General features: G+C 44.7%; 1 protein-coding gene and 1 non-coding gene across 2 annotated transcripts; one reads left to right on the top strand and one right to left on the bottom strand.

The window, feature by feature from the left end:
* Positions 1-393: 393 nt before the first annotated feature.
* Positions 394-500, bottom strand: LOC120684142. The gene has a single exon (XR_005679123.1). It is a non-coding gene; the product is annotated as a small nucleolar RNA R71 (small nucleolar RNA).
* A 588-nt stretch (positions 501-1,088) lies between these two features.
* Positions 1,089-1,715, top strand: LOC120681054. The gene has a single exon (XM_039962604.1). The coding sequence runs from the start codon at positions 1,089-1,091 to the stop codon at positions 1,713-1,715; it is 627 nt and encodes a 208-aa protein (XP_039818538.1).
* The last annotated feature ends 8,863 nt before the right edge of the window (positions 1,716-10,578 follow it).

The raw sequence follows: 10,578 nt of genomic DNA, 5'->3' as shown, positions 1-10,578 counted from the left end.
TCGCATCGTCATCAGCTCCTAGAGCTATGGCCCAGAAGACACTCCGTGATTACTCTGATCCGTCTCCTAGCTAGGTCCCAACCGGACCAGAGGTTAACACCGGAGGAGAAAATTTCGAGATCAAGACGGGTCTCATTACGATGGTGCAGGCCAGCCCATTTTGTGGCAGGGCCAATGAGGATGCCAGCGCTCATCTCCAGCAGTTCCTGGAGCTCTGTAGTACTTTTTGTTATCAAGGGTGTATCGCAAGATGCAATCCGGCTCCGCCTGTTTCCGTTTTCTCTCTTGGGGAGAGCAAAGCAATAGTTTTATGCTAACAAGGCTGCTGTGGATACTTGGGATAAATGTGCCAAGGCGTTCTTCTCGAAGTTCTTCCCGACGGGCAAAACCAATGCTCTTCGTGGTCGGATTTCGAACTTCCAGCAGGCATCAAATGAGTCATTTCCGGAAGCTTGGGAGAGGCTTTAGGAGTATATTTTGACGTGTCCGCACCATGGAATGGATAATTGGCTCATTCTACAGAACTTCTACAACAGGTTAACACAGTCATCCCGTGATCATGTGGATGCCGCTGCGGGTGGAGCTTTCTTCTCGCTGACCGTTGAAAGAGCTACATCATTTATCGAGAAGATGGTTTTCAACCAAGGTTGGAGCGATGATCGCCTCCAACCGCGCCAGCGAGGTATGCACTCCGTCAAGGAGGCCGACATGCTCGCTATGAAGATTGATCTCCTCCTCAAGAAATTTGAGGATTATTCCCAAGATAAAGCTCAAATGCAAACACTTCAAGCCTTGGAAACTCGCATGATGTGCGAGGTCTTCGGAAATGTTGGACATTCGGGCGACAATTGTCCAGAAACCCAAGAAGAAGCTCTATTCCTCAATGGCAGCAATGGGTTTCATCCACAATAGGTCTGGGGTGGAATTAACCACGCCCATATTACCAAGGAGGTAATGGGAATTCGAATTCTTTCGGTCCTAACCAGCCTACCTTGATAGATCTTGGCTACGGCCAAGAGAAGATCAGTGAGTCCCTTCAGAAGAAGTTGGCCGGTATGGACAAATCTATGGAGACTATCCATGCCAAGATGGAAGGATTCTCCACTGCCATCAAGAATCAGTTTAGTTTCAACAAGATGATTGAGACTCAACTAGCTCAAGTGGCTGCAACCATGCCCCCTGCTTTGGAGAATGTTAAGGTGATAACCACACGAGGAGGTAAAACTACTCAAGACCCGCCTTATCCTAACCATGTTAATAGGAAGAAAGCAAGCCGGGTGGCAGAAGAACCACCTCGGGAGGAGGAACCCGAGAAGGTTCATGAAGGGAAGACGGCTCTGCATGAATTTTATGATACCCAAGTATTGCTGTTCCCTATGAGGGTAAGGAAGCCAAGTACAGATGAGCAGTTCAGCTGCTTTGTTGAGATAATACAACAAGTGAACATCAATGTGCCCTTGATGGATGCGATGAAGGTTCCGACCTATGCTCGTTATATCAAGAACATAATCAACAACAAGCGACCACTGCCAACTTCCGAAGTAATCAAGCTCACCGAGGCATGCAGTGCAGCTATACTTCAACAATTGCCCGAGAAGAAGAAGGATCCAGGATTCCCAACACTCAGATGTTCGATAGGGGAACAGAACTTCAACAAAGCCTTATGTGATTTGGGAGCCAGTGTCAATGTGATGCCGAAGGCGGTCTTCGACTAACTCAACTACACAGAGTTGACACCGACACCCATGCAGTTGCAATTGGCTGGCTCCTCAGTACGGCACCCAGAAGGAATCGCTAAGGATGTCCCCGTGAGAGTACGGGACTGTTTTGTCCCAATCGATTTTGTGGTACTTGATATGGATAATCAGAAGGAGACTACTCTCATTCTAGGATGGCCGTTCCTCAATACAACAGATGCACATATTGATGTTGGGGCCGGAGAAATCCTACTCCATATCAATGGTAAAGAGGAGAAATTTGAGTTCCGACCCAAGAAAGAGCAATGCTTGATGATCCGGATCAAATCTGGGCCAAATCCTCAGAAAATCAAAGAAGTCGAAGTCACACCCTCTCAGAAAGATAATCTTATACCTTTTATGAAGACACTTATGAAAGAAGATCCAGCGAATTCAAAAAGGTCTAAGAAGAAGGGTAAATCAAAGGATCCTGTTCCTGCGCCGCCTACGCCACCAAAGAAGACCAAGAAGGTGTGGCGCAAGAAGAACAAGACGTCATCGGCCGCTACTACTTCTCCAGGTATGGACGAAACGAATCAGGTATGGAGAAAGGTCTTGCTTTTTGACCCTAAACTAAGAGCTAGCTTGGGGGAGGTTCCCTCCCCTAAGTCAACTGTATCCCTTTATTTGTTTTCAACAAAAAATTGATAAAAACTTCCAAAAACAAAACAAAAATTTACTTCTTTATTTCCCTTTTCCATGATGCACGGTAAGAATGTTTTAACTCTCTTTTGATAAGTTGAAAGGCTGAGTTTTGCTTTGTTCTATCATGTCTGTTGTGCCTAGTTTGAAAATAAGAGTTCTCTTGAGTTTATATTCGTTGGTTATACAAATATTTTGCCAATAAACCTGAAAGTTCCGTGGGTTGCATATGCTTGATCCGAGTCTAAGTTGTTGTGAGTTTAGATATGGTAAATAAGGTTATTCAAGCTTGTTCTAGTGATGCTTGAAGCCTGGAGTTGTTTTCGAAAAAAAATTAAAAGGCAAGTTTCCCAGCGATATGCAATGTCCTACGAGAGCCATATGTCATATTCCATGAAAAATCCTTATACATATGCTGCTCGATATTCTATTGAGTTTTGTCAAATTGGGTGACCCTAGTAAGATGCTCTTCATGCTTTCTCGATCATAAGCATGTACACGTCCCATCCATTTGTTATATTTCTACACTGGGAATTAGCACCACCATCCAGTTCACATCTATAAATGCTCCATGTCTTGGTGATCTCTCTCGTAGAACATTCCTGAAATAAAATAAAGTCAGATTATGGTTGCCCTAAAAATAAGAGAAAAGATGGCATGCCAAAGAAGCATGACCAAAAAAAGGGGGGGGGTAACCATGTCTCAAATAAAAAAGAAAGAGAGAGAGAGAGAGAGACAGGGATGATTCGAGAGAGAAAAGCCATTACCTCAAGGAGTAAGCCATATTCATCCATCTATCCATCCATTCATGCACTTGCACTTTTGATCGAGATTGCATGACTTGTTTCTCCATGGATCCTCTCTTTGACTTTATAATAAATAGAATACAAGTGTGCCCTGTTCTTATCCTACCTTGAGATCCACAAAGGCTTGTACTAGTAGGGAAGATCAAAGGCAAACACTGCCTTGGTAAGGAATACAAGATGAGTGCCTCGAGAGAGTTAACCTGGAGCTTTGACATGTTTTAAAAAATCTTTCAAAAAAGTGTCTCCAGATGGATTGAGGATCTATGAACAAGTAAGTACTGCTTTATGCACCATTCTATCTCTCAACAGCCCAAGACAAGGAGACAGCTAAATAGCCCCATGAGGGAGTAAGGTAATTGAGTAAAGGTATGCTAACCAACTTATTTAAGCTTATAGATGAATCTCTTTACTTCAGACTATGACATGACAGGTAAGGTACGAGTCAAAGTGAATTTCTGATCAACAACCTGATTTGTCCTACTTTGCTCAGGACGAGCAAATGACAGCTTGGGGATCTTGTTGACGCTCACTAACGACCATTTCCAGGCGTCAACTTGATCAGAAAATCATGAGAGTTTGCATTTCTTACACGCATCCTTATCCAATAAAGCCCCTAAATCACACTTTACCTTTTAGAATATGCAAGTTGTGTTTCCAAGCTAATATGCAGGTTACAAGTACACTTTGGCCCAACACAAAATCATAGAAAATATCAGAGTACCGATTCAGGCTCAAATGGACCAAGTGAAGCCCAAGAACTGAAGCAAACCTAGCTGGGGCATGCCGTGCCTCAACTTTAGGATAAGGGGAGACCAAGACAAGCCCACTCCAAGAAGTTGGGGGCGGTTGGCGGCCCGGGCAGGGCGACCGACCTATCTGGTCGGCCAGCCAGGCCCGTGGGCCCCACCACCTCAACCAAGGCAAGTGGCGCTTCCCTGTTGGCTCACAACATCTGTTTGGGGTGCTGCGGCTGGTGGTTCCCTGCTATAAATAGAAGGAGGGGTAGAGAATAGAACACACACACACACACACACAAACACACACACCACACCTCTTCCTCTCTTGCATTCCTTGCATAGTCTTTAGGCTTAGTGGAGTTTAGGAGAAGTCTAGGAGTCATCGAGTCACCGGAGTTGCTCGAGAGTCTGGTATAGGTTCATCTCTAGCTCTCTCTTGTAATATTCGGTCATTTGTAATAGAATTGGACTATGGTTACCGATATCTGCTTGAAGTATATTCTGAGTTATTGAGTATATGCTTCTTGTCATGGTTGCGTTATTATTCAATGCTTGCATTGCATGATCGCCCTGTGCTAAAGATGGTTAGTCTTTTGTTCTTAGAACTCTATCAACTACTCTAGTATTCGTATGATTGCTCTAGTGTGATGTCTGTCCATCCGGAGGGTGGGGGCTCTGCGCGGGACACTAGAGTATCCCTTACTAGTGTAGACATGGTGTCTAGATTAGCTAAGAGTTGCTGGATGTCAACTATACCCACGGTTTGTAGAGGTAGCCGGCAGGTGGTGACAGCCCTGTCCGTGCCTTTTAGTAATCCTCCACGTTCGGTATGGGGGGTAGGAGGTACATAAAGTCGCCGGGGTGTATGGGCTCCTCCCGTTACTTCGATAGCGATCTCCCTGTTGTGTAGTTTAATCTCTGATGAGCTAACTAATGAGAAAGTGTAGATATAGCTAGCCTAGCACAGCTGACTCGAGCTCTGACTTTTACCTTGCTCCCAGCCTAAAGTAACCTTTATGCTTTTATCCAAGAGAGTAGTTTGTGTGTGTGTCACACTACATCCTACCATATTACTATCTTACCCCTATTTATGCATGAGAATATCCAATCTAGATAGAGCTCACCAACTGATCTATATATTCTCTCACTCATCGCCTTCCCTGCGGAAATATAAATGACACCCCGGTATACTCCCAGGTAAAATGCTACAGTGGTATTCCGTGTGCTTGCGGATCTATTCGTGGTTCATGAAATACTGCCGATCCAAATTGGCGTCTCCGGGCGTCATCACTAGTTGACGTTGGTAGGCGCCAACAAGCATTTTTAGCGCCGTTGCCGGGGAAGTCACAGAGTGAAATATATAGACAAAGTTGTGAACAAAATCGAAATTGGTATCAACTTGCTAAACAGGTTAACTTGGCTTTGTTTTCTTGTCTTCGTTGATATGAAAACAGGGTAGTGTATGACTGGTTTCGACTAGCCGCAAAACTTTCACTCTGATCCAGAGTCACTTTTGAGGAGGACGCGAGCTCATCTCGTATCACCTCGGAGATCACTCTCGGCAGTTGATCCAGTCATTGCATCGTCGTCAGCTCCTAGAGCTATGGCCCAGAAGACACTCTGTGATTACTCTACTCCGTCTCCTAGCCAGGTCCCGACCGGACCCAAGGTTAACACCAGAGGAGAAAATTTCGAGATCAAGACGGGTCTCATTACGATGGTGCAGGCCAGCCCATTTTGTGGCAGGGCCAATGAGGATGCCAGCGCTCATCTCCAGCAGTTCCTGGAGCTCTGCAGTACTTTTGTTATCAAGGGTGTATCGCAAAATGCAATCCGGCTCCGTCTGTTTCCGTTTTCTCTCTTGGGGAGAGCGAAGCAATGGTTTTATGCTAACAAGGCTGCTGTGGATACTTGGGACAAATGTGCCAAGGCGTTCCTCTCGAAGTTCTTCCCGACGAGCAAAACCAATGCTCTTCGTGGTCGGATTTCGAACTTCTAGCAGGCATCAAATAAGTCAATTCCAGAAGCTTGGGAGAGGCTTCAGGAGTATATTCTGGCGTGTCCGCACTATGGAATGGATAATTGGCTCATTCTACAGAACTTCTACAATGGGTTAACACAGTCATCCCGTGATCATGTGGATGCCGCTGCGGGTGGAGCTTTCTTCTCGCTGACCATTGAAAGAGCTACATCATTGATCGAGAAGATGGTTTCCAACCAAGGTTGGGGCGATGATCGCCTCCAACCGTGCCAGCGAGGTATGCACTCCGTCAAGGAGGCCGACATGCTCGCTATGAAGATTGATCTTCTCCTCAAGAAATTTGAGAATTATTCCCAAGATAAGACTCAGATGCAAACACTTCAAGCCTTGGAAACTCACATGACGTGCGAGGTCTGTGGGAATGTTGGACATTCGGGCGACGATTGCCCAGAAACCCAAGAAGAAGCTCTATTCCTCAATGGCAGAATGGGTTTCGTCCACAAGGAGGTCAGGGGTGGAATCAACCACGCCCATTTTACCAAGGAGGTAATGTGAATTCAAATTCTTTCGGTCCAAACCAGCCTACCTTGAGATATCTTGTCTACGGCCAAGCGAAGATCAGTGAGTTCCTTCAGAAGAAGTTGGCCGGTATGGACAAATCTATGGAGACCATCCATGCCAAGATGGACGGATTCTCCACTGCCATCAAGAATCAGTTTAGTTTCAACAAGATGATTGAGACTCAACTTGCTCAAGTGGCTGCTACCATGCCCCCTGCTTTGGAGAATGTTAAGGCGATAACCACACGAGGAGGTAAAACTACTCAAGACCCGCCTTATCCTAACCATGTTAACAAGAAGAAAGCAAGCCCGGTGGCAGAAGAACCACCTTGGGAGGACGAAGCCGAGAAGGTTCATGAAGGGAAGATGGCTCGGCATGAATTTTGTGATACCCAAGTATTGCTGTTCCCTATGAGGGCAAGGAAGCCAAGTACAGATGAGCAGTTCAGCCGCTTTGTTGAGATAATACAACAAGTGAACATCAATGTGCCCTTGATGGATGCGATGAAGGTTCCGACCTATGCTCGTTATATCAAGGACATAATCAACAACAAGCGACCACTGCCAACTACCGAAGTAATCAAGCTCACCGAGGCATGCAGTGCAGCTATACTTCAACAATTGCCCGAGAAGAAGAAGGATCCAGGTTTACCAACTATCAGATGTTCGATAGGGGCACAGAACTTCGACAAAGCCTTATGTGATTTGGGAGCCAGTGTTAGTGTGATGCCGAAGGCGGTCTTCGACCAACTCAACTACACAGAGTTGACACCGACACCCATGCAGTTACAATTGGCTGACTCTTCAGTACGGCACACAGAAGGAATCACTGAGGATGTCCCCATGAGAGTACGGGACTGTTTTGTCCCAGTCGATTTTGTGGTACTTGATATGGATAATCAGAAGGAGACTACTCTCATTCTAGGATGGCCGTTCCTCAATACAGCAGATGCACATATTGATGTTGGGGCCGGAGAAATCCGACTCCATATCAATGGTAAAGAGGAGAAATTTGACTTCCAACCCAAGAAAGAGCAATGCTTGATGATCCGGGTCAAATTTGGGCCAAATCCTTAGAAAATCAAAGAAGTCGAAGTCACACCCTCTCAGAAAGATAGTCTTATACCTTTTATGAAGACACTTATGAAAGAAGATCCAGCGAACTCAAAAAGGTCTAAGAAGAAGGGTAAATCAAAGGATCCTGTTCCTGCGCCACCTACGCCACCAAAGAAGACCAAGAAGGTGTGGCGCAAGAAGAACAAGACGTCATCGACCGCAACTACTTCTCCAGGTACGGAAGAAACGACCTCAACCTGATCAGGTATGGAAAAAGGTCTTGCTTTTTGACACTAAACTAAGAGCTAGCTTGGGGGAGGTTCCCTCCCCTAAGTCAACTGTATTCCTTTATTTGCTTTCAACAAAAAAATTGATAAAAACTTCGAAAAACAAAATAAAAATTTACTACTTTATTTCCCTTTTCCATGATGCGCGGTAAGAATGTTTTAATTCCCTTTTGATAAGTTGAAAGGATGAGTTTTGCTTTGCTCTATCATGTCTGTTGTGCCTAATTTGAAAATAAGAGTTCTCTTGAGTTTATATTCGTTGGTTATACAAATATTTTGCCAATAAACCTGAAAGATCCATGGGTTGCATATGCTTGATCCGAGTCTAAGTTGTTGTGAGTTTAGATATGGTAAATAAGGTTATGCAAGTTTGTTCTAGTGATGCTTGAAGTCTGGAGTTGTTTTCGGAAAAAAAATTAAAAGCCAAGTTTCCCAGCGATATGCAATGTCCTACGAGAGCCATATGTCATATTCCATGAAAAACCCTTATACATATGCTGCTTCATATTCTGTTGAGTTTTGTCAAATTGGGTGACCCTAGTAAGATGCTCTTTATGCTTTCTTGATCAGAAGCATGTACACGTCCCATCCATTTGTTATATTTCTACACTAGGAATTAGCACCACCATCCACTTCACATCTATAAATGCTCCATGTCTTGGTGATCTCTCTCGTAGAACATTCCTGAAATAAAATAAAGTCAGATTATGGTTGCCCTAAAAAGAAGAGAAACGATGGCATGTCAAAGAAACATGACCCAAAAAAAAGGGGTAACCATGTCTCAAAAAAAAAGAAAGAGAGAGAGAGAGAGACAGGGATGATTCGAGAGAGAAAAGCCATTACCTCAAGGAGTAAGCCATATTCATCCATCTATCCATCCATTCATACACTTGCACCTTTTGATCGAGATTGCATGACTTTTTTCTCCATGGATCCTCTCTTTGACTTTACAATAAATAGAATACAAGTGTGCCCTGTTCTTATCCTACCTTGAGCTCCACCAAGGCTTGTAGTAGTAGGGAAGATCAAAGGCAAACACTGCCCTGGTAAGGAAATACAAGATGAGTGGCTCGAGAGAGTTATCCTGGAGCTTTGCCATGTTTTCAAAAATCTTTCAAAAAAGTGTCTCCAAATGGATTGAGGATCTATGAACAAGTATGTACTGCTTTATGCACCATTCTAACTCTCAACAGCCCAAGACAAGGAGACAACTAAAAAGCCCCATGAGGGAGTAAGGTAATTGAGCAAAGGTATGCTAACCAACTTATTTAAGCTTATAGATGAATCTCTTTGCTTCAGACTATGACATGACAGGTAAGGTACGAGTCAAAGTGAATTTCTGATCAACAACCTGATTTGTCCTACTTTGCTCGGGACGAGCAAATGACAGCTTGGGGGATCTTGTTGATGCTAACTAACGACCATTTCCAAGCGTCAACTTGATCAGAAAATCATGAGAATTTGTATTTCTTACACGCATTCTTATCCAATAAAGTCCCTAAATCACACTTTACCTTTTAGAATATGCAAGTTGTGTTTTCAAGCTAATATGCAGGTTACAAGCACACTTTGGCCTGACACAAAATCACAGAAAATATCAGAGTACCGATTCAGGCTCAAATGGACCAAGTGAAGCCCAAGAACTGAAGCAAACCCAGCTGGGGCAGGCCACTCTAGGAAGTTGGGGGCGGTTGGCGACCCGGGCAGGCCGACCGACCTATCTGGTCGGCCGTCCAGGCCCGTGGGCCCCACCGCCTCAACCAAGGCATGTGACGCTTCCCTGTTGGCTCACAACATCGGTTTGGGGTGCTGCGGCTGGTGGCTCCCTGCTATAAATAGAAGGGGGGGTAGAGAATAGAACACACACACACACACACACACACACACACACCTCTTCCTCTCTTGCATTCCTTGCATAGTCTTTAGGCTTTGTGAAGTTTAGGAGAAGTCTTGGAGTCATCGAGTTGCCGGAGCTGCTCGAGAGTCTGGTATGGGTTCATCTCTAGCTCTCTCTTGTAATATTCGGTCGTTTGTAATAGAATTAGACTATGGTTACCGATGTCTGCTTGAAGTATATTCGGAGTTTTTGAGTATATGCTTCTTGTTGTTGTTGCGTTATTATTCAATGCTTGCATTGCGTGATCGCCCTGTGTTGGAGATGGTTAGTCTTTTATTCTTAGAACTCTATCAACTGCTCTAGTATTCGTATGATTGTTCTAGTGTGATGTCTGTCCATCCGGAGGGTGGGGGCTCCGCGCTAGACACTAGAGTATCCCTTACTAGTGTAGACATGGTGTCTAGATTAGCTAAGAGTTGCTGGATGTCAACTATACCCACGGTTTGTAGAGGTAGCTGGCAGGTGGTGACAGCCCTGTTTGTGCCTTTTAGTAATCCTCCACGTTCAGTATGGGGGGTAGCAGGTACATAAAGTCGCCGGGGTGTACGGGCTCCTCCCGTTACTTCGATAGCGATCTCCCTATTGTGTAGTTTAATCTCTGACGAGCTAACTAATGAGAAAGTGTAGATATAGCTAGCCTAGCACAGCTAACTCGAGCTCTGACTTTTACCTTGCTCCCGGCCTAAAGTAACCCTTATTCTTTTATCTAAGAGAGTAGTTTGTGTGTGTGTCACACTACCTCCTACCATGTTACTATCTTACCCCTGTTTATGCATGAGAATATCCAATCTAGATAGTGCTCACCAACTGATCTATATATTCTCTCACTCATCGCCTTCCCTGCGGAAATATAAATGACACCCCGGTATACTCCCA

This window comes from Panicum virgatum, chromosome 7N, assembly GCF_016808335.1.
Source record: "Panicum virgatum strain AP13 chromosome 7N, P.virgatum_v5, whole genome shotgun sequence".
NCBI lineage: Eukaryota > Viridiplantae > Streptophyta > Magnoliopsida > Poales > Poaceae > Panicum > Panicum virgatum.
The sequence above is the reverse complement of the archived record's forward strand: the minus strand, read 5'-3'. Positions and strand labels throughout refer to the sequence as shown.

Coding starts and splice junctions, on each gene's coding strand:
- LOC120681054 (XM_039962604.1), top strand. CDS start 1,089: ATGGAAGGATTCTCCACTGCCATCAAGAATCAGTTTAGTTTCAACAAG.